Below are 22,558 nucleotides of genomic sequence, written 5' to 3'. Positions count from 1 at the left end.
GTGTTGCGGTGCGTGTGAATGGTGGTGCAAAAGTGCTGGCGTTGGGGCTGCGACTGCGACGGCGGCGAGCCGCGGGCGCGCCATTGATAGTGATGTTGTGAACAGCGGCTGTGTACGGTAGTGGTGTTGTTGTAGCACGACGTGCATCCGGGCCGGCGCGGAAAGCGCAGTTGCGGGCGGTTGCCCTTCGGTGCCAGCCATGTCGCGTGAGCGGCGGGTTGCTCTGGTGTCGACACGTGGTGCTCTGGGTTGTTGTGTGGTGCCCTTTGGCCGGTGGGGGTGGTTCGCGTGTGTCTCGTTCGCGCTCGGTGTCTGGTCGTGGTCGTGCTGCTCCCCCGTCTGTCGGCGGTTTCCGACGTCGTCTGTACGTTTTTGTTCGTTTGCGGCGTGCCTGCCGACGTCGTCCCGTCGCGACCTTTCAACCGAAAGTGTGGCGCCCGAAGGTGAACGAACGTAACCCTGACCTCGGCGCTTTACGCTGAGCCGAGCGAACCGAACCGAACCTAACCTGTGGTGTGGCGAGGTGAGCTCAGCCTGTGAGCCCCTAACGTCTACGTAAGGTAAGCTGTCCGGCTCACGCCTCACGTTTGAACGCTTTTTCAACCTACGTTTGACGCTTCTTAACCTAGCACTGACCCCTTAACCTAACGTGTAACCTAACGTAACCTAACCTAACCTAACCTAACCTCTGACGCCTGACGTGTTTGAATGCTTAACCTAAGTTTGACGCTTAACCTAACCCAAGTCCCCTTAACCTAACCCACGTCCACCTAACCTAACCTAACGTAGACGTGTAAACGTAATGTGTAACGCGTAACGTGTAACGTGTAAGGTCGGCTGTCGTGTGTGCTTGACGGCAGATTGGGTTGGTCTGTAGATTCGGATTGCGGTTTGCCTCGGTCGAGGGGTTGGGTCGGAAGCGGCGAGGGGCGGCGGCGCCTGTTGCGCAGGCGGCGTCCGTTTGCGGCGGGCAATTGTTGAGAAACGGCTGTGAATGTTGGCGGGCGAGAGGAGGAGGACGGCGCGCGATGTGGCCCGACGGCTGCGGGCCGATCGGGAAACGGCGGGAGGGCGACGGAAGGCGATGGGGCGGCGGAGGCGCGTTTGCACGGCCGTCATCGCCGCACGCCTCGGCTTGTGTGGCTGTGGCGCCGGCCGCGCTGGCCGGGCTGCCGCGGCGACGGTGTGGGAGTTTTGCCGAAGGTTTGGCCATTGTGGCGGGTCGTCGGCTGGGGCTGTGGGGGCGGCATTTGGGCGGGGGCGGCGATTCTCGGCGGGCCGACCCAGGCTGTAGCGCGCGGTAGCTGCAGTTTGGCCGTGGTTTGCGGCGCTGCCGTGGCGACTGGTTGGCGACTGTGGTGTGGCTGTGTGTAGCCCCATCCTCGGTGGTTTGAAAGGCGCGGGCGGTTGTGGCGCAGGTTTGGGGCTGCTCCGCACAGGCTGTCGGACGTTGGGCGGTAGCAAGCGCGGGAGGCGCGGCGCGGCGGCGCGCAGAGTGGCGGCCGCTCTCTCGGCCGTCCGCGCCCGCCCGCGACACTGGCTGGGCCTTGTGATTCTCTGCTCTGCTGCTGTGCTGTGCTTGCGTGCCTGCCGTCCGTCCCGCTCGCTCTCGCTCTCGCTGTGTGTTACGCGCGTCGTCGAAATGGCAGATCAGGCGGCTACGAACGAGACTGCTGCGGCACCCGCCGCCACCGGCACTACGAAGAAGGCCAAGTCTGCGTCGTCTGCGAAGAAGCCGCGCGCCAAGCCTGCGCACCCGCGCACCTCTGAGATGGTGACGGCCGCCATCAAGAGTCTGAAGGAGCGCGGCGGGTCGTCGCTGCAGGCGATCAAGAAGTACATAGCCGCGCACTACAAGCTGGACGCGGAGAAGCTGGCGCCGTTTATCAAGAAGTACCTCAAGTCGGCCGTCGTGGCGGGCGAGCTGGTGCAGACGAAGGGGAAGGGCGCGTCCGGCTCGTTCAAGCTTGCCGGCGCCGGCGGCGGGGGGGCGGCCGAGGGCGGCAAGGCTCGTGCTGGCGGTGCCAAGAAGAAGCGCGCCGCTCCGGCCAGCAAGGAGAAGAAGGGCGCCCGTGCGGCCGGCGCAAAGAAGGCTGGTGGCGTGAAGGCGGCGACCGGTCGGAAGGCGGGCGCCGCCAAGAAGGCGTCTGCGGCGTCGGCCGCTCCCGCGGGTGCGAAGAAGGCGGCTGCGGCCAAGCCGGCCAAGGCCAAGTCGCCGTCGAAGGCGAAGAAGGCCGCCAAGGTTCCGACGAAGAAGCCGAAGGCGCCGCGCCCGAAGAAGGCGACGACGCCGTCTAAGGCGAAGGCTTCGCCCAAGAAGAAGAAGTAGAGTAGAGGAGAAAGAGATGGGAATGGAAGGGTTTGGCGCTTGACTCCGTCGTCCCCACCCCCCGTCGTCGTCTAGTGGCGCGCAAGAGACGCGCGGCCCAAAACGGCCCTTCTCAGGGCCATCAAAGCACGTCGGGGAAGGTTTTGATTGTCGTGTTGCGTTTGGTGTGGGTGTCTGTCTGTCTGGCGTTTCTGTATGCCCGTGGGGATGCTGTTTGCGTGCCGTGGTGGTTGGATTGCGGGGGTCGGTGGCGGGTGTGGGCGGCGGTAGCGGTAAGCGGTGTTGTTGTTGTTGTTGTTGTTGTTGTTGTCGTGGTTGATTGTCGCCGTGTTTGTGGCGGCGGCCGACGGTTGGTTTTCTGTCACGTTGTTTTGTTTGAATACGTTGGTTGGCTTGCCTGCGTTCGTTCTTCTCGGATGTCTGTCTTGTCGAGTCGTGTCTGGTCTTTGTTTTGTTTTGTTCCTTTGTGTGTGTGTGTGTGTTATGTTTTGCAACGGGGGGCACGTTGAGATGCGGAAGGAGTCGGCGGGGATTTCGGTGGCGTGTAGAGCGAGCGAGCGCGCCTGCCTGGCCGTTGGCCGTCGGAGTGGAGTGCGGGTTTTTTTGTTTTCGAAACGAAAGCGGCGGCCGGCCAGCCACCCGTGCGGTGTGACGTCGGCCGTTGGGCATTGTGCGCTTTGAGCGCCGGGGAGGGATGATGTGTGATTGTTGCGCGCTGCTAGCAGGCAGGCAGAGTGAGCGGGTGTGGCGGACGGACGGGAAGTGGTGGTTTTTGTTTTTGGGTTGCGGGGCGAGAGGCAGGCGACCGACAAAGTTTGCTCGCGACGGAGAGATGTTAGTGGCCCTGAAAAGGGCCGTTTTTGTTTGTGCGGTGCGGTGCCGCGGCGCGGTTTAGGCGCGCTCGCCGCGGATGCGGCGCGCGAGCTGGATGTCCTTGGGCATGATGGTGACGCGCTTGGCGTGGATTGCGCACAGGTTGGTGTCTTCGAAGAGGCCGACGAGGTAGGCCTCGCTGGCCTCCTGCAGGGCCATGACTGCGGAGCTCTGGAAGCGCAGGTCGGTCTTGAAGTCCTGGGCGATCTCGCGCACTAGGCGCTGGAATGGCAGCTTGCGGATGAGCAGCTCTGTGCTCTTCTGGTAGCGCCTGATTTCTCGCAGGGCGACGGTGCCCGGCCTGTAGCGGTGGGGCTTCTTGACGCCTCCGGTGGCGGGCGCGCTCTTCCTCGCCGCCTTGGTGGCGAGCTGTTTGCGCGGCGCCTTTCCGCCGGTGGACTTGCGGGCCGTTTGCTTTGTGCGGGCCATGGCGGTAGCGTTGGCGGTAGCGGAGCGGCGTGCGTGGAGGTTAGGTGCGGCGCGGCGTCCGGTGCTGCCTTGACAACGGGCCCGCGCGCCTCCGTGCTGCGCTTATATGCCCTCGGTTGCGCGTGGTGGGGGGAGGGCGGGCCAGAGTCTATATAGGGGGGCGGCGGGCGCGCTGGGCGCAGACCAGTCGTCGCTCCGGCAGCGCGCAGAGATGTCGTGGGCACGCCCGGAGTTTAGAGGATCGCTGAGTAGAGCTATGGGTGTGGCGGATCGCCGTTCGGCCGAGCACGCTCGGTCGACGGCCCCATCCGGCCCCCCACATACGACGACTGGAGATGTTGGTGTGGCAGACCGCCGTCCGGAGGAGCTTGCTCCCCCGGCGGCCCCGTCTGACCCGCCGCCTAGGACGACCCGGCCACCGTCCACGGACTACGACTTGGACGACGGATCCAGTGAAGACGATATCGTAGTGCACGGCGCACTACCGGCCGACGAGAGGGCGCGGAGAATGACGGCCATCACGCAGCAACGCCCTGCGGGCGAGCGGCGCAAGCGGTCGTGTACTACCGCAGCATCTGGCGCCAAAAAGACGCCAAAGAAGAGGAGGCAGCTGGCTGTCTCCACAAACGGGGGCAGAAGACGCGCCCTACCTGACGACAGCGGTGCGGGAGCGACCTGGACGACCGTTACGTCGAAACGTGCGGCCAGACCCAGGAAGACGCCTACACCGCCGCCCACATCGACCGCAAACCGCTTTGGGGCCCTTGCGGTCGAAACTACGACTGAACAGCCTACTCCAGAGCGGTCGGCGCCCACGGCCGCCGCCAAAGCAGGCTGTTCAAATGATGAAGATGACGAAGGAGCCGTCCCCACCACCGGACGGTCACACCGGAGGCCGCCGCCCATAGTCTTCGAGGTGGCCGAAGACTATAAAGGTTTCCTGCAGCTCGTAAGGCAGTGGACGACTGCCGACTTCACCTTGCGAGCTGCAGCAGGGAACCTGGTGCGGCTACAGGTCGCCAACACAGACGACTACATCAAGGTGACGAGCGAGGCGTCAAACCAGGGCCTCCACTGGTTCACACACGCCGCCGTCCCCGAGCGACTATTGAAGATAGTCTTTAAGGGCTTACCGATGGCAGCTCAACCGGAGCTGCTACGAGAGGAGCTGACAGATCTAGACTTCAGCGTGCGCAACGTGACGCGCGTGAAGTCGCACGTCAGCCACAAAGAGTCGCCGTCACTTCTGGTTATCGCCACCGATACACCAGAAAACAGGCGGCTCTACCAGGTGACGAGGGTGGCCAACACAAAGGTCACCGTCGAAAACCTGAAACAGAAGAGGGGCCTGGTACAATGCTTCCGCTGCCAGGGGATGGGGCACGTGGCTCGCCACTGCTCCTTCCCCGAGAAGTGCGTGAAGTGTGCCGGGGCCCATGCCAGCAGACTTTGTCCGCTACCGAGGTCGCACACGCCCAAGTGTGCGAACTGCAGCGGCCCACACGTGGCGAGCTACCGCGGCTGCGAAGTCTTCAAAGCCGCAATAGCTCGCCAAAACGGGCAGCAGGCGAAGACGACTGCCGGCCGCTCCCTCCGCCGTCCGCGCCCAAGCGCAAAACCGGCGAGGCGGCCGGCACACGCCGGGCAGACGCCGGCAGCCAATGCTGCCACCACCGTCCCCACTGAAGGGGGCAACAAAAGCTGGCGCACCCGCGTCAGAAAACGGGCGCGCGAGCGCTCGCCAGATGACCAGCGCGCCTACCACGGGAAGGCGCGCAAAGAGGACCACCAAACGACGGGAAGCGAAAGGCGCGGCAACGCGCCAGCCGCCTCACGTCACCCTGCAGCAACCAGCCAAGGCGCCGCAACATCAGCGCTTGAAGGAGGGCTGGCTGCAGCAATTTCAGCACTCTCTGCGGCAATCGACAAGGTAACACACCTTGCCGACACGCTGCAGAGAGTGGCTGAAACAGTGATGACCGCCTCATCGGCGGCTGCTCAACAGCCGCCGAAATAAGACGCTCCCAACGCCGTCCGCGCCGGGAGCACTGAAGACGGCTTGTCCACGGACAAGCACCGTTGTCCGCACGTGCGGGCAACCCTGAAGCCAATATATACCTGAAAAGGGCCAACGAGAAGAAACGAAAGAAAAGAGAAGCATTACCAAAATCTAGTCGAAGAGATGAATGGAGGCAGTGCAGGGACATCCTGCAGGGACTCCAAGTAACCGGGGTGAAGAGCGCACACCCTGAAGAAGATGGTCTATCGGCTGGGCGCAGACCGTAGCCGACTCGCCAGCCGCTGCAGCTGCTGTTTGTGCACGTTGTTGCTTTGCCCGAGGAAGGAAGGATGACAGGCCGCGGCAAGGGAGGAAAGGGGCTCGGCAAGGGTGGCGCCAAGCGGCACCGCAAGGTGTTGCGCGACAACATCCAGGGCATCACGAAGCCCGCCATCCGCCGCCTGGCTCGCAGGGGCGGCGTGAAGCGCATCTCTGGTCTGATCTACGAGGAGACCCGCGGGGTGCTGAAGGTGTTCCTGGAGAACGTGATCCGCGACGCGGTGACGTACACTGAGCACGCCAAGCGCAAGACTGTGACGGCCATGGACGTGGTGTACGCCCTGAAGAGGCAGGGGCGCACCCTGTACGGTTTCGGCGGTTAGGCTGCGTCGCAGCGGGCGCTGGCCTTCCCGCGGCCGTGCTTGTGGGTGGGAGAGACTAGAAAACGGCCCTTTTCAGGGCCACCACACTGTTCGGAAGTTGAAAAGTGCGAAAGAGTCTGTGTTGTTGCTGCGTGTGTGCGCTGTGTTGTTTGTTTGTTTGTTTGTTTCCGTTTGAGCGACGTGATGTGACTGGGAGGGGAGAAGGAAAGGAAACGTGTCATGTGGCTGGCTGTGTGTGGAGCTGCTTCGTTTGTGTGTTTGTTATTGTGTGTCTTTGTATCGATCGCGACGGAGATGGCGGGCTGTGTGTTGTTGTGCGAGAGGCGGTGATTATTTGCTTGCGTGGTTTGTCTCTGTGTGTTTGTTTGCGGCGGCGTTGGGGTTTCCGAGGCAAGGCGTGTGGGCATAGGCGGCCGGATCAGCTGTTTCGTTCGTGTCGACGGCCGTTGCGCGCGGGAGTGGAGGGCGGTGTGTCGACACGCCTCCCTGTAACAATGGTCATTATTGCTGCCGTTGTCGGTTTGGAAGGCGACTGCGACCGTGCAAAATGTGTGTGTGTGTGTGTGTTGGGCCACACGGGCTGTGTGGACGACAAGATGGCGGACGTGCGCCGGCGGCGGCTGTGCAAAGTTAAAACAAAACAAGGTGCGGCGAGGACGACTGAAATTTTGCTTTGGACGTAGGTGTGTGTGGTGGCCCTGAAAAGGGCCGATTGTTGTGGGCCGAGCCGGCAAAGCGCGTTGCGTGCAGGGGAGCACGCGGCGCTGCGATTGCCTGGCCTCCTTTAGGCCTTCTTCTCGGTCTTCTTTGGCAGCAGGACGGCCTGGATGTTGGGCAGGACACCACCCTGTGCGATGGTGACGCCCGACAGGAGCTTGTTGAGCTCCTCGTCGTTGCGGATGGCAAGCTGCAGGTGGCGCGGGATGATGCGCGTCTTCTTGTTGTCGCGGGCCGCGTTTCCGGCCAGCTCGAGCACCTCAGCCGCGAGGTACTCCATGACGGCGGCGAGGTAGACGGGCGCCCCGGCGCCGACGCGCTCTGCGTAGTTTCCCTTGCGCAGGAGGCGGTGGATTCTGCCGACCGGGAACTGGAGCCCAGCCCTGCTTGAGCGGGACTTTGACTTGCCCTTGACTTTGCCTCCCTTTCCGCGTCCGGACATGGCGATGGGCTAGCGACGGTGCACACGAAACGGAAACGAAAACGACCGGTGCGAGCGGCAGCGAGTCGAGCAGCGGAGTGCGTGCCGGCGCAGCCGGGGTGGGGGTGCTTTATGGGCTCGGGTGCGGCGGCCGGTTGCGCGCGCGCCCCATTGGTCGGCGGCCGCAACAGGGCGAGCTGGTAAAGGTGCGGCGGCGGCTGGCGGCGGGTGCCACTGTGTGGGGAGACGCTGACTAGAGCGGAGCGCTTGCTACTGGTGTTGCTGCTGCCGTACGTTGGTTCGAGATGCCGCCCAAGACTAGCGGGAAGGCCGCCAAGAAGGCTGGCAAGGCGCAGAAGAACATTTCGAAGGGCGACAAGAAGAAGAAGCGCAAGAGGAAGGAGAGCTATGCCATCTACATCTACAAGGTGCTGAAGCAGGTGCACCCTGACACGGGCATCTCGTCGAAGGCGATGAGCATCATGAACAGCTTCGTGAACGACATTTTCGAGCGCATTGCGGCCGAGGCTTCTCGCCTGGCGCACTACAACAAGCGCTCGACCATCACGTCCCGCGAGATCCAGACCGCTGTGCGGCTGTTGCTGCCTGGCGAGCTGGCCAAGCACGCCGTGAGCGAGGGCACGAAGGCGGTGACCAAGTACACGAGCTCCAAGTAAGGAGGTGGCTCTGGAATGGAAGGAAGGATGGAGAGAGAAGGCTCCTCCGTTGCGAGAGCGGCAAAACGGCCCTTTTCAGGGCCACCAACTTGCCTTTTGCGGGAAGGGCGGAATTGTTGTTGTTGTTTGTGTGGACGGCTGTGATGTATGTGTGCATTTTGATTGTGGGTGGGGGGGGGGCGCGTCAAAGCGTGTTGCGCGGGGTACGGCCACGAGGTTGGTCGCCGTGGCGTGGAATGGTGGCACGCCTCGTTGGCGTGGTTTTTGACCCATTGGTGTTGTTGGTGTGTGTGTGTTACCCGTCTGCGAGGGGGGACAGTGTGATCGGCGACTTTTGTGTCACCGTAACGACGGCCGTTTGCGGGTTTGTTTTTTTGCACATCATACATGGCGAGGGTGAAATGTGAAATGTTTTTGTTTGGTTTTTTTTGCCGCCCACTATTCCCTTTGCTGTACGCCGAGTTTGACAATGGTGCGACGTAACTGCAGCGTGGAGGTGTGTGAGTGACGTTGAAATGAACGTGCCATTAAGACGCATTGTTGTTGTATTGTACTGTACGTGTACGGCGACACGCACGATGATGTACCATTCGACTCTGATGTTTGATAGCCGTGTCTGACTGATTGCGTACGACGCACGCACACCGATGTCGTCATTCAAGATGCACGCTAGACGACGACGGCGGCGGCGGCGGCGGCGGTCGTTTGTTTGGCGAATGTCTGTACACGTGTTTGTCTGTGTCCATCCGGTATGTATTTGTTTGTTTGAAAGTGTTTTGTGTGTCGGTGACGTGGTCCGATCCGTCGCCCCCTGAGTAACTGTCGATCGGCGCGATAGACCGGCGTCACGCAACTGAACCGAAGTCTTGGGCACACCCGTCATACTGTTGTACACCGTCGCGCTGAGAACGGTAACGAGAGGTTGACTTTGATCGGTCGAATGTCTGGGCAGAACGTGAGGAATGAGGCAAGAGTGCAAGGAGGGGGGGCAAAAGAGAGAGGAAGGGAAAAAGGGGAGAAACGCATTCGTAGAGCAACGGAACGTACGTTCCCGTGTCGGAGGCGTATTGGAGCCGCACTGAAATGCGTTTAACGGCGGCGCGGCTGCAAGTGTCTGCCGTGGTGAACGTTACCTTTGACGGCTGCATTGGGCTTTGCCTTTGCTTTTGCTTTCGCTTTCGCTTTCGCTTTCCCGGATGTACGTAACGTTTGTTGATATGGTTCTGAGGAAGAGTGTATGACAGTGCCGTGCCGTCCATGTTCGTGTGCCCTCCCATTGTGTGTATGCTATTGTCTGTGTACTTGAATGATGTATGTAGGTGTTAGTGGACATGTTTTACCAGTGGGGGGAAATGGATCGTCGATAGTTGCCGTCACTCTGTCACGGTCGAGATGACGCACCCTCCGTACAGAAAGGTGTCGAGAAAGTGAGTGTGTGTGTGTGTGTGTGTGTGTGTGTGTGTGTGCGTCCGTGAATTGGCAGTGTTTGGAGGTGGGCGTGCCCTGGATGTGGCCCGGAAAAGGCTGTTCGTTAGGCGGTAGTGTTGTGTGGACAGGGGAGGGGCATGCGTAACGCTGCTGGCATGGCATTTCGGGAGATGGGAGGGGGCAAACGAGGAAACGAGGAGCGGCGGCCAAAGACGGGACGGGGAGGGGCGCGGTGTGGGTGGCTTGCGCCTGTGCTCGGCGTTGTGGTTTGTGCAAAAGAGGAGGAGAAAAACAATGTGAGTTGCCAGGGAGGGGAGCGGTGTTGTGTTGTGGTTGTCGTGGTGTAGCCGCAGACGCGGCTGTCAGTGAACGTGGCGAGACGGACGGATGCGCGGAGGGGCGGGGGCGGCGCATTTCGCCGGTGCCGTGCCGTGCCTGAAAGCCGCGTGGTCGCTGTGTTGTTGGTGGCGTGGGGGCGAGGAGAGTACCGTACGGGTGTGCTTGTGCGCCGGAAATGGCACACTGCGCCCGCCCGTCTTGGAGGCTGATGGCTGTGGTGTGGAAATGGGGCGCGGTGATGTTGAAGCAGTTGAAGAACAGAAAAGAAACCAAGAAAACGGAAGGCGTGATGCGGCGGTGGTGGTGAGAGCGGGAAAAACAAAAGAAAAAAAAAAAAAAACAACAAAAAAAAGAAGGAAAAACAACAAGAAACAAAAAAGAAAACAAAAAGTCTATCAATATTAAAATGTAAATGGAAATGGACCCAGGTATAACCTCCCTGCACAAATAGCAGAGAGTCCGATGATAATAAAAATGTGCCTGAATGTTAACGTCCCTACAAAACAAACCCAACGATAATATTAATGAAAGAGTGAACCGTATGTAACATTGCAACAGACATAATGAAACCTGATAAATTGTATAAGGGCAGCAGCGTTGACCTTTGGCCCTGTATTCAGAATAAAAAGAGCCAAAGATCGTTACCCCAATGAAAAAGACACTGAAACACGTATGTAACATAGTAGCGATGGCGAGACATTGTAGCATCTGTGACCAGAGAGTTTGCGCTGGACTGCGCGAGTGTTGCGAGCGGTTCTCAGTCAGTCAGTCAGTCAGTCAGTCAGTCTGTCAGTAGTCGTTGCGAGTCCGTAGCTCTGTGTAGTTGAGGGCTGTACTCTGTCAGTAGTCGTCGCGTGCAGTACGCTAATAGTCGTCATGCAGAGCGGTCGGTCAGTAGTAGCAGCCGAGTGCGGTTGTGTGATGTAGGCGGTCGGCAACACTGGTCAAGATGGTGAATAAGGTATACTGTTAATTAATATAATCATTAGATAATGAAAAATTTTATTTATTGTAACTATTCTCCAACAAGTCCCCCAATAATAATTTTTATTTCAAAAGCATTTTTTCAAAAATTTAATTTTTTATTGAACTAAAGATTTCGTTGCACTTCCCATTTCACTCCACTTCTTTAAAAGAAAAATTCCACTAAAATCACAAAAAAAAAGAGAATATTATTATTTGCAATGCAGTTCCTCCAAGCGGTGCGCAACAACAAGAGCAGATATGTGACATCCATTTATTCGGAGGTAAGACTTTAATTCTGATTGTTTTGCACAGGGCCAAAGACCGATATTTCGGTTTAATTGAAGTTTCTTGTCACTGAACGGACTTTTGTAAATGTTGTGTGAAGACTTTATATTTGAGTCAGATTGCGAATTTCACATTTTTGTTGCCATTTTCAATACCTCTCATTGTGGGCGAGGTTACAATTAGCGCAATGTCCATTAGCATCCGTAAATAACATTGTCCATTATTTTAAATTTTGCTGGGAGGTTACAACACACACACAAAAAAAAAAAAAAACAAAAAATTGCATTTATATCCGCTCCTCAATTGTAGATACCCCTTACACAGCTGTGTGCAATGAATGAGTGCTGGCTGGTAATTAATTGCACTCCTTGGAGGGAAATGCCATAGGAAGTAGTCTTTAAAAAGTGAATGTTTTTCGTTAAGAGACAAAAGTTACTTTAGAAAAAAAGTAATAGTGGGGCTTTTGTTGTTGAACAAAAGAAGTACAATGAACATACGTTATCAGATTTGCGCAATGCAGCGTCACACCACCTTTTGATTATAACACAATATACTATACATCGTCCCGAACCGTGACCAGAGTCGCGAGACGAGCAGAGCACGCCGCCGACGCCCGCTCAGTACAACCGTCCACCCGCTACTACTGTCGACCGACTACTACCTCTCCCGACTCGCGCTACAATATATATATAACAACTGTTCCTGGCGACCCGGTGCGTGCCACTACTGTCGTCTGGCGCGGTCCAAGCGCCGACTAGCAGCGATAAAGAACTCTCTGGTCAGACAGAGATGCTGTCATGCCTCGCCATCGCTCTGGTAATGAATACATACGTGTTGCAGCGTGCGTACCACCGGAACACGCAGTGGCGGAGCCAAAGACTGTGTTGTCGAGGTCGAGTGCGAGCGGGAAGAGAGGCAGCGTCGGCACGGAGATGCAAGCGAGCGCGAGACGCACGGGGGCTGCGGCGTGGCGCGTTTGCGGTCGGCGCCTTTGGTGGCAACGGCCGGGACAAGCAGCGGTGTATGGTGTGGTGCGGGGCGGACAGGGGCGGAGGCGGCGCGACGACGGCATGGGGGCGAAAACGGGACGGGGGACGGCGGATGTTGAGAGGCGTCACGCGCGGACAGGACACAGACACAGAGACACACAGATTGGAAAGGGAGGGTGCGCGGTAGTAGTTGGGAATGTGCGTACCGTGCGGGATGGGAGTGGGCGAGGAACACGGTCGTGGCCCCTGTTTTGGGTGCGTGTGATGACGTCGGTGTGTTGTGGGAAGGGAAGGTGCTGTGGCGGCGGCGCGTAATGGGCGTAGGCCGAAAAGAGAAAGGAACGTGGGCAGTGTGTTGGCAAGCGTCGGTTCGACTGCGACGTTGATGGGCAGGGCAGGGCAAGGTTAATGGTGGTAGGAGTAGGCGTGTGGGCGCAAAAAATCTGCCGCTGCAGGCGGTGCCGTAACCGCCATGGCGGGAAGGAGAGAGGGCCAAAGAAAGAAAGAAAGAAAGAAGAAAACAAAAAAAAAAAAAAAAAGGAGGGGGGGGGGGGCGAAAGTGGAGAGGCGGTGGTGTGAGAAGGGCGGGGGCGGAAGGAAGGCAGGAAGGACAAGAGGCGAGGCGACGGCTTGCTTTGTGTATCGGTCGGTCTCTGGCTATGCTTCGTTTTCTGCAGCAGGGTCGGTGCGCGGCGTGGCTCGCGGCAGTGGGAACGCCTGGTGGCTGGACGGCCAGCAATGCGGTTGGATGGGCGGCCACAGCACCGCACCTGTGCCCGAGGAGGAGACGCTGGCGGCGGGCCCTGAGGTGAGGCCGGCTCGGCTGGGGCTGTGGATGTGTAGGTGTGCGCCGCTGCTGCAACAACGAGTAAAACGCGAGAAGGAGGGATGGCGGTAGAGAGAGAAAAAAAAAAAAAAAGGTCGTGTTGTGTTGATGCGCAGGCAGACGCGTACAGAGGGACGAGCCCGGTCTGCAGCAGGGTGTGGCCGTGCCGAGTGCAGAGCAGCGGCGGCTCGGTTCGGTTCGGCCCGGCCCGGCGGGCCGCGCTGTTGTCGCGGACGTGAGCGCCCCCTGGCGGGTGGCCGGAGGCGGCGCGGCGTGTTGGACGTGTGGCTGGTGGCAGTGCACAATTTGCGAGTGGCTGGCGGTTGGCGCGTCGGGCGGCGGAGAGGTATGTGTTGCGGGCGCCCTTTGCTGCGCTGCGTCGTTGCGTGTGCCGTACAGGGCGGGCGCTTGTCGACTGTGTGGGCGGTGTGGCGAATTGGCGTGAAACGGCTGCCGAGAGGTGTGTGGTAGCGAGCCGGTGGGTGGTGTCAGTGCGAAGGGGAATGTGCGTGCGTTTGGCGGTTTCGGTGTGCTTTTTGCGGCGTGAGAGTGGGAATTAGTGGGGCCGGCTGTTGTGTTGGTTCCTTGTGTCTTGTGTCGCGTAGCTTGATGGCAACGTGGAAGGACGCCGGTTTCGTTTCGAGCCTTGCGTGTGGTTGTCGACGTTGACTGGTTGGCGTGTGCCGATGCACGTGCATGTGTGGGTCGCGAGTGCGTTTTTGGCTGGCTGTGTGTGTGTGTGTTTTGGGGGGGAAGGGGGAGGCGGTGGTGAAAGTGCAGTCGTTGCCACGGGCGTCGTCGGGTGGGGCTGGGGCTGGGGCTGTGCGTCGTGGCGGAAAGGTGGTAGGTTGCGGGAAGCGAGCCCGTCGTTGACGGTGTCGCGTGAGTTGTGAATCGAGTGGGGCGCGGGGCGCGGGACAGGAGCAGCGTGCCGCTGCGTCGTGGTCGTCAGCAGAGGCTGTGCGTGTGCTTGTCCTTTTTGTGGGCGGTTCGTGCGAGGCGTTTTTGTTTTGTGTTGCCCTAGTTGTTAGTTTATTTTGTTTGTGTTTGTTATTTTGAGACGACGACTGGTTGGTGGCGTGCGCGCGAAGTGGCGGTGTGCGCTTCCCGTGTCGTTTGTGTTGTTTGGTTTTTTTGTTTTTGTGTGTGTTTTTTTTTTTTTTTTTTGCACTGGGCCCCGGTGGGTGGGTGCGTGTGTGTCGATTGCCGGCTGGCGAAAGGTGCGCCATCGGCGGGGTGGGTCGCCGGCACAAGTAGAGGCGGCGGCGTTGTTGCTGTTGTTGTGTGGTGTTTGTTTTGTTCGGCTGTGTCGGCGAGCTGTGTTGCGGTGCGTGTGAATGGTGGTGCAAAAGTGCTGGCGTTGGGGCTGCGACTGCGACGGCGGCGAGCCGCGGGCGCGCCATTGATAGTGATGTTGTGAACAGCGGCTGTGTACGGTAGTGGTGTTGTTGTAGCACGACGTGCATCCGGGCCGGCGCGGAAAGCGCAGTTGCGGGCGGTTGCCCTTCGGTGCCAGCCATGTCGCGTGAGCGGCGGGTTGCTCTGGTGTCGACACGTGGTGCTCTGGGTTGTTGTGTGGTGCCCTTTGGCCGGTGGGGGTGGTTCGCGTGTGTCTCGTTCGCGCTCGGTGTCTGGTCGTGGTCGTGCTGCTCCCCCGTCTGTCGGCGGTTTCCGACGTCGTCTGTACGTTTTTGTTCGTTTGCGGCGTGCCTGCCGACGTCGTCCCGTCGCGACCTTTCAACCGAAAGTGTGGCGCCCGAAGGTGAACGAACGTAACCCTGACCTCGGCGCTTTACGCTGAGCCGAGCGAACCGAACCGAACCTAACCTGTGGTGTGGCGAGGTGAGCTCAGCCTGTGAGCCCCTAACGTCTACGTAAGGTAAGCTGTCCGGCTCACGCCTCACGTTTGAACGCTTTTTCAACCTACGTTTGACGCTTCTTAACCTAGCACTGACCCCTTAACCTAACGTGTAACCTAACGTAACCTAACCTAACCTAACCTAACCTCTGACGCCTGACGTGTTTGAATGCTTAACCTAAGTTTGACGCTTAACCTAACCCAAGTCCCCTTAACCTAACCCACGTCCACCTAACCTAACCTAACGTAGACGTGTAAACGTAATGTGTAACGCGTAACGTGTAACGTGTAAGGTCGGCTGTCGTGTGTGCTTGACGGCAGATTGGGTTGGTCTGTAGATTCGGATTGCGGTTTGCCTCGGTCGAGGGGTTGGGTCGGAAGCGGCGAGGGGCGGCGGCGCCTGTTGCGCAGGCGGCGTCCGTTTGCGGCGGGCAATTGTTGAGAAACGGCTGTGAATGTTGGCGGGCGAGAGGAGGAGGACGGCGCGCGATGTGGCCCGACGGCTGCGGGCCGATCGGGAAACGGCGGGAGGGCGACGGAAGGCGATGGGGCGGCGGAGGCGCGTTTGCACGGCCGTCATCGCCGCACGCCTCGGCTTGTGTGGCTGTGGCGCCGGCCGCGCTGGCCGGGCTGCCGCGGCGACGGTGTGGGAGTTTTGCCGAAGGTTTGGCCATTGTGGCGGGTCGTCGGCTGGGGCTGTGGGGGCGGCATTTGGGCGGGGGCGGCGATTCTCGGCGGGCCGACCCAGGCTGTAGCGCGCGGTAGCTGCAGTTTGGCCGTGGTTTGCGGCGCTGCCGTGGCGACTGGTTGGCGACTGTGGTGTGGCTGTGTGTAGCCCCATCCTCGGTGGTTTGAAAGGCGCGGGCGGTTGTGGCGCAGGTTTGGGGCTGCTCCGCACAGGCTGTCGGACGTTGGGCGGTAGCAAGCGCGGGAGGCGCGGCGCGGCGGCGCGCAGAGTGGCGGCCGCTCTCTCGGCCGTCCGCGCCCGCCCGCGACACTGGCTGGGCCTTGTGATTCTCTGCTCTGCTGCTGTGCTGTGCTTGCGTGCCTGCCGTCCGTCCCGCTCGCTCTCGCTCTCGCTGTGTGTTACGCGCGTCGTCGAAATGGCAGATCAGGCGGCTACGAACGAGACTGCTGCGGCACCCGCCGCCACCGGCACTACGAAGAAGGCCAAGTCTGCGTCGTCTGCGAAGAAGCCGCGCGCCAAGCCTGCGCACCCGCGCACCTCTGAGATGGTGACGGCCGCCATCAAGAGTCTGAAGGAGCGCGGCGGGTCGTCGCTGCAGGCGATCAAGAAGTACATAGCCGCGCACTACAAGCTGGACGCGGAGAAGCTGGCGCCGTTTATCAAGAAGTACCTCAAGTCGGCCGTCGTGGCGGGCGAGCTGGTGCAGACGAAGGGGAAGGGCGCGTCCGGCTCGTTCAAGCTTGCCGGCGCCGGCGGCGGGGGGGCGGCCGAGGGCGGCAAGGCTCGTGCTGGCGGTGCCAAGAAGAAGCGCGCCGCTCCGGCCAGCAAGGAGAAGAAGGGCGCCCGTGCGGCCGGCGCAAAGAAGGCTGGTGGCGTGAAGGCGGCGACCGGTCGGAAGGCGGGCGCCGCCAAGAAGGCGTCTGCGGCGTCGGCCGCTCCCGCGGGTGCGAAGAAGGCGGCTGCGGCCAAGCCGGCCAAGGCCAAGTCGCCGTCGAAGGCGAAGAAGGCCGCCAAGGTTCCGACGAAGAAGCCGAAGGCGCCGCGCCCGAAGAAGGCGACGACGCCGTCTAAGGCGAAGGCTTCGCCCAAGAAGAAGAAGTAGAGTAGAGGAGAAAGAGATGGGAATGGAAGGGTTTGGCGCTTGACTCCGTCGTCCCCACCCCCCGTCGTCGTCTAGTGGCGCGCAAGAGACGCGCGGCCCAAAACGGCCCTTCTCAGGGCCATCAAAGCACGTCGGGGAAGGTTTTGATTGTCGTGTTGCGTTTGGTGTGGGTGTCTGTCTGTCTGGCGTTTCTGTATGCCCGTGGGGATGCTGTTTGCGTGCCGTGGTGGTTGGATTGCGGGGGTCGGTGGCGGGTGTGGGCGGCGGTAGCGGTAAGCGGTGTTGTTGTTGTTGTTGTTGTTGTTGTTGTCGTGGTTGATTGTCGCCGTGTTTGTGGCGGCGGCCGACGGTTGGTTTTCTGTCACGTTGTTTTGTTTGAATACGTTGGTTGGCTTGCCTGCGTTCGTTCTTCTCGGATGTCTGTCTTGTCGAGTCGTGTCTGGTCTTTGTTTTGTTTTGTTCCTTTGTGTGTGTGTGTGTGTTATGTTTTGCAACGGGGGGCACGTTGAGATGCGGAAGGAGTCGGCGGGGATTTCGGTGGCGTGTAGAGCGAGCGAGCGCGCCTGCCTGGCCGTTGGCCGTCGGAGTGGAGTGCGGGTTTTTTTGTTTTCGAAACGAAAGCGGCGGCCGGCCAGCCACCCGTGCGGTGTGACGTCGGCCGTTGGGCATTGTGCGCTTTGAGCGCCGGGGAGGGATGATGTGTGATTGTTGCGCGCTGCTAGCAGGCAGGCAGAGTGAGCGGGTGTGGCGGACGGACGGGAAGTGGTGGTTTTTGTTTTTGGGTTGCGGGGCGAGAGGCAGGCGACCGACAAAGTTTGCTCGCGACGGAGAGATGTTAGTGGCCCTGAAAAGGGCCGTTTTTGTTTGTGCGGTGCGGTGCCGCGGCGCGGTTTAGGCGCGCTCGCCGCGGATGCGGCGCGCGAGCTGGATGTCCTTGGGCATGATGGTGACGCGCTTGGCGTGGATTGCGCACAGGTTGGTGTCTTCGAAGAGGCCGACGAGGTAGGCCTCGCTGGCCTCCTGCAGGGCCATGACTGCGGAGCTCTGGAAGCGCAGGTCGGTCTTGAAGTCCTGGGCGATCTCGCGCACTAGGCGCTGGAATGGCAGCTTGCGGATGAGCAGCTCTGTGCTCTTCTGGTAGCGCCTGATTTCTCGCAGGGCGACGGTGCCCGGCCTGTAGCGGTGGGGCTTCTTGACGCCTCCGGTGGCGGGCGCGCTCTTCCTCGCCGCCTTGGTGGCGAGCTGTTTGCGCGGCGCCTTTCCGCCGGTGGACTTGCGGGCCGTTTGCTTTGTGCGGGCCATGGCGGTAGCGTTGGCGGTAGCGGAGCGGCGTGCGTGGAGGTTAGGTGCGGCGCGGCGTCCGGTGCTGCCTTGACAACGGGCCCGCGCGCCTCCGTGCTGCGCTTATATGCCCTCGGTTGCGCGTGGTGGGGGGAGGGCGGGCCAGAGTCTATATAGGGGGGCGGCGGGCGCGCTGGGCGCAGACCGTAGCCGACTCGCCAGCCGCTGCAGCTGCTGTTTGTGCACGTTGTTGCTTTGCCCGAGGAAGGAAGGATGACAGGCCGCGGCAAGGGAGGAAAGGGGCTCGGCAAGGGTGGCGCCAAGCGGCACCGCAAGGTGTTGCGCGACAACATCCAGGGCATCACGAAGCCCGCCATCCGCCGCCTGGCTCGCAGGGGCGGCGTGAAGCGCATCTCTGGTCTGATCTACGAGGAGACCCGCGGGGTGCTGAAGGTGTTCCTGGAGAACGTGATCCGCGACGCGGTGACGTACACTGAGCACGCCAAGCGCAAGACTGTGACGGCCATGGACGTGGTGTACGCCCTGAAGAGGCAGGGGCGCACCCTGTACGGTTTCGGCGGTTAGGCTGCGTCGCAGCGGGCGCTGGCCTTCCCGCGGCCGTGCTTGTGGGTGGGAGAGACTAGAAAACGGCCCTTTTCAGGGCCACCACACTGTTCGGAAGTTGAAAAGTGCGAAAGAGTCTGTGTTGTTGCTGCGTGTGTGCGCTGTGTTGTTTGTTTGTTTGTTTGTTTCCGTTTGAGCGACGTGATGTGACTGGGAGGGGAGAAGGAAAGGAAACGTGTCATGTGGCTGGCTGTGTGTGGAGCTGCTTCGTTTGTGTGTTTGTTATTGTGTGTCTTTGTATCGATCGCGACGGAGATGGCGGGCTGTGTGTTGTTGTGCGAGAGGCGGTGATTATTTGCTTGCGTGGTTTGTCTCTGTGTGTTTGTTTGCGGCGGCGTTGGGGTTTCCGAGGCAAGGCGTGTGGGCATAGGCGGCCGGATCAGCTGTTTCGTTCGTGTCGACGGCCGTTGCGCGCGGGAGTGGAGGGCGGTGTGTCGACACGCCTCCCTGTAACAATGGTCATTATTGCTGCCGTTGTCGGTTTGGAAGGCGACTGCGACCGTGCAAAATGTGTGTGTGTGTGTGTGTTGGGCCACACGGGCTGTGTGGACGACAAGATGGCGGACGTGCGCCGGCGGCGGCTGTGCAAAGTTAAAACAAAACAAGGTGCGGCGAGGACGACTGAAATTTTGCTTTGGACGTAGGTGTGTGTGGTGGCCCTGAAAAGGGCCGATTGTTGTGGGCCGAGCCGGCAAAGCGCGTTGCGTGCAGGGGAGCACGCGGCGCTGCGATTGCCTGGCCTCCTTTAGGCCTTCTTCTCGGTCTTCTTTGGCAGCAGGACGGCCTGGATGTTGGGCAGGACACCACCCTGTGCGATGGTGACGCCCGACAGGAGCTTGTTGAGCTCCTCGTCGTTGCGGATGGCAAGCTGCAGGTGGCGCGGGATGATGCGCGTCTTCTTGTTGTCGCGGGCCGCGTTTCCGGCCAGCTCGAGCACCTCAGCCGCGAGGTACTCCATGACGGCGGCGAGGTAGACGGGCGCCCCGGCGCCGACGCGCTCTGCGTAGTTTCCCTTGCGCAGGAGGCGGTGGATTCTGCCGACCGGGAACTGGAGCCCAGCCCTGCTTGAGCGGGACTTTGACTTGCCCTTGACTTTGCCTCCCTTTCCGCGTCCGGACATGGCGATGGGCTAGCGACGGTGCACACGAAACGGAAACGAAAACGACCGGTGCGAGCGGCAGCGAGTCGAGCAGCGGAGTGCGTGCCGGCGCAGCCGGGGTGGGGGTGCTTTATGGGCTCGGGTGCGGCGGCCGGTTGCGCGCGCGCCCCATTGGTCGGCGGCCGCAACAGGGCGAGCTGGTAAAGGTGCGGCGGCGGCTGGCGGCGGGTCGAGTTGTGGCAGCCGTAGCGCGCAGGTACTGTTGCACGCGGCGCTCAGCTCCTGCAGGAGAGTCAGCGAGGAGATCGTACTGCGCGCGGGTGGCAAATTGTCGTGTTGCTGTTTTAACGGCAAAAAAGCAAATTGTCAAACCTAGCGCGCAGTATGGTTAAGATGAGCAGCGTGGGACGTGATGTCGCAAGAGGCGGCAATTCGGCGACAGAAGAAGCAGTTTCCCCCGCTCCCGCCCTGTACATTAAATGCAGGGAGGTCGAGTGGGTGGAACTCTATGATGAGATGGGGCGGAGCTGCGATAAGGAGGTCGTCGTTGAGTCCGTTGACTCCGACGAAACCATCAAGCTCCAGGCCGCTGACTGGAACGACTACGGGGCCCTGAAGGCCCTTGTGGCCGCCCACACGGTGGACGCCCCGGGAAGAGGTGCGATGAGTCAAAAGACCCGTCACCAAGAAGTCACCAAGGCGCTCCTGAGGGGCCTGCCTTGGATCCTCACGGAGCGAGCGGTAAAAGAGGGACTGCGCCGACAAGGTTTTGTTGAGGCAACCGTCAGGTTGCACAACAAAACCAATAGGAAGAAACCGCCTCTGTTTATTGTCGCCACACCAGCGGCGGACAATGGCGGGGGCATTCTCGACATCCGGAAGCTCTTGGGCTTCCACGTGCAGCCGGAGACTCTCCCCCCCCACCTGGACACGAAGCCACAGTGCTTCAAGTGCCAGGAGGAAGGACATGTGGCAAAGCACTGCCGCAACGCCGCCAGGTGCGTCAAGTGCGGATGTCACCATGACACCCGCACTTGTACCAGCACCAGAGATGTCAAACCGACGTGCGCCCGCTGCGGCGGTGAACACGTCGCGAACTGGCGCGGATGTCAGGCCTTCAACGGCCGAAATCACGCCACTACAAAGGAGACTGCGCCCCAGGCAAAGAAGCGACGCCGCAGGAGAAGGCGACGACAGCGTCCTGCAGCCGCGGCGAGCCGCGGAGGGACCGTGGAACCAGCGAGAGGAGGCAACGCCGCGGGAACAACGGCGGCGCCCGGAGGTGATTCGACGGCGGCCACCGCTCACGTGCGGCCGCCTCCCCCCGCCGCCTGTGGCAAGGGCGGAGGAGGGAGGCGGCGGCGCGACGCAGCGAGTGGGAAGACGGCGACGACAGCCGGTCCTGACATCGAGTCGGCCCTCCAGGAGGCGGAAGCTCGGTTCCGCATGGTTCTCCATGCGGAGATGGAGGCCGCCTGCCTCACTCTACGTGAATCCCTTAGCCGCAACACCAACAAGAAGGAAGCGCAGCACCAAGACGACAGGATGGCAGCAACAGCAGCACAGCCCAGTCGCGACCAGGCCACACAAACGGCCTGGCCTAAGAAGATGACAATTAGTCGAGCCGCACAGGCCTCGTTAAAAGGCAAGGGAGAAGCGGTTGAACGACAGGACTCAAGCGTCCAAACCAAGGAGTTCGTCAACCACCGGGCGGAACTGGTGGACAGCGAACGCCTGGACGACGCCAGCCCAAGAGACGTTTACCAGATGAGCTTCCTGCAAAGCAGGGAGCTCAGAAGAAGAAAGGAGGAAGCCCTGAACGAGCAGTCCAGAAGACAGAGAGAGGAGCAAGAGGCGGAGCGTGACAGGAGACGCGAAGCCGCCACTGCCCGCCGTGAACGCCAGCGTCAACACTGGCAACACGGAAAATAAAGAGAAGGCAAGACACAAGCAGTTCTGGCCAGGTTTTGCAGGTTTTCCTTGGCCGCTAAGGTAAATACCGGAACTGTCCCCTACAAACTCCTGCAAATAAATTCCCAATTGGGAGATATCCACCCCCTTCCCCGCACCCCAGCAAGAAAAATAATAAATGGTGACCAAACAGAATTACAAAAACCCATGGCTGAAAAGAGTACAACGCATGCTCTATAACAGCCCGCCCTTCTCCATCCGAGAAGGGAATGAAAAGTGCAAAAAAAAAAAAAAAAAAAAAAAAACAAAAAAAAAAAAAAAAAAAAAAAAAAAAAAAAAAAAAATGGCGGCGGGTGCCACTGTGTGGGGAGACGCTGACTAGAGCGGAGCGCTTGCTACTGGTGTTGCTGCTGCCGTACGTTGGTTCGAGATGCCGCCCAAGACTAGCGGGAAGGCCGCCAAGAAGGCTGGCAAGGCGCAGAAGAACATTTCGAAGGGCGACAAGAAGAAGAAGCGCAAGAGGAAGGAGAGCTATGCCATCTACATCTACAAGGTGCTGAAGCAGGTGCACCCTGACACGGGCATCTCGTCGAAGGCGATGAGCATCATGAACAGCTTCGTGAACGACATTTTCGAGCGCATTGCGGCCGAGGCTTCTCGCCTGGCGCACTACAACAAGCGCTCGACCATCACGTCCCGCGAGATCCAGACCGCTGTGCGGCTGTTGCTGCCTGGCGAGCTGGCCAAGCACGCCGTGAGCGAGGGCACGAAGGCGGTGACCAAGTACACGAGCTCCAAGTAAGGAGGTGGCTCTGGAATGGAAGGAAGGATGGAGAGAGAAGGCTCCTCCGTTGCGAGAGCGGCAAAACGGCCCTTTTCAGGGCCACCAACTTGCCTTTTGCGGGAAGGGCGGAATTGTTGTTGTTGTTTGTGTGGACGGCTGTGATGTATGTGTGCATTTTGATTGTGGGTGGGGGGGGGGCGCGTCAAAGCGTGTTGCGCGGGGTACGGCCACGAGGTTGGTCGCCGTGGCGTGGAATGGTGGCACGCCTCGT

At 60.3% G+C, this 22,558-nt stretch overlaps 1 protein-coding gene across 1 annotated transcript; it reads left to right on the top strand.

The window, feature by feature from the left end:
* Nucleotides 1-3,842: 3,842 nt before the first annotated feature.
* LOC124769062 lies at nt 3,843-21,524 on the top strand. The gene is made up of 3 exons (XM_047249160.1): nt 3,843-4,982; nt 5,280-5,561; nt 20,763-21,524. The coding sequence occupies exons 1-3, from the start codon at nt 3,843-3,845 to the stop codon at nt 21,522-21,524; spliced, it is 2,184 nt and encodes a 727-aa protein (XP_047105116.1).
* The last annotated feature ends 1,034 nt before the right edge of the window (nt 21,525-22,558 follow it).

Source organism: Schistocerca piceifrons, unplaced genomic scaffold, assembly GCF_021461385.2.
Source record: "Schistocerca piceifrons isolate TAMUIC-IGC-003096 unplaced genomic scaffold, iqSchPice1.1 HiC_scaffold_699, whole genome shotgun sequence".
In the NCBI taxonomy this organism is placed as follows: Eukaryota; Metazoa; Arthropoda; class Insecta; order Orthoptera; family Acrididae; genus Schistocerca; species Schistocerca piceifrons.
Note: the sequence above shows the minus strand (reverse complement) of the source record. Positions and strands in the feature narration are given on the sequence as shown.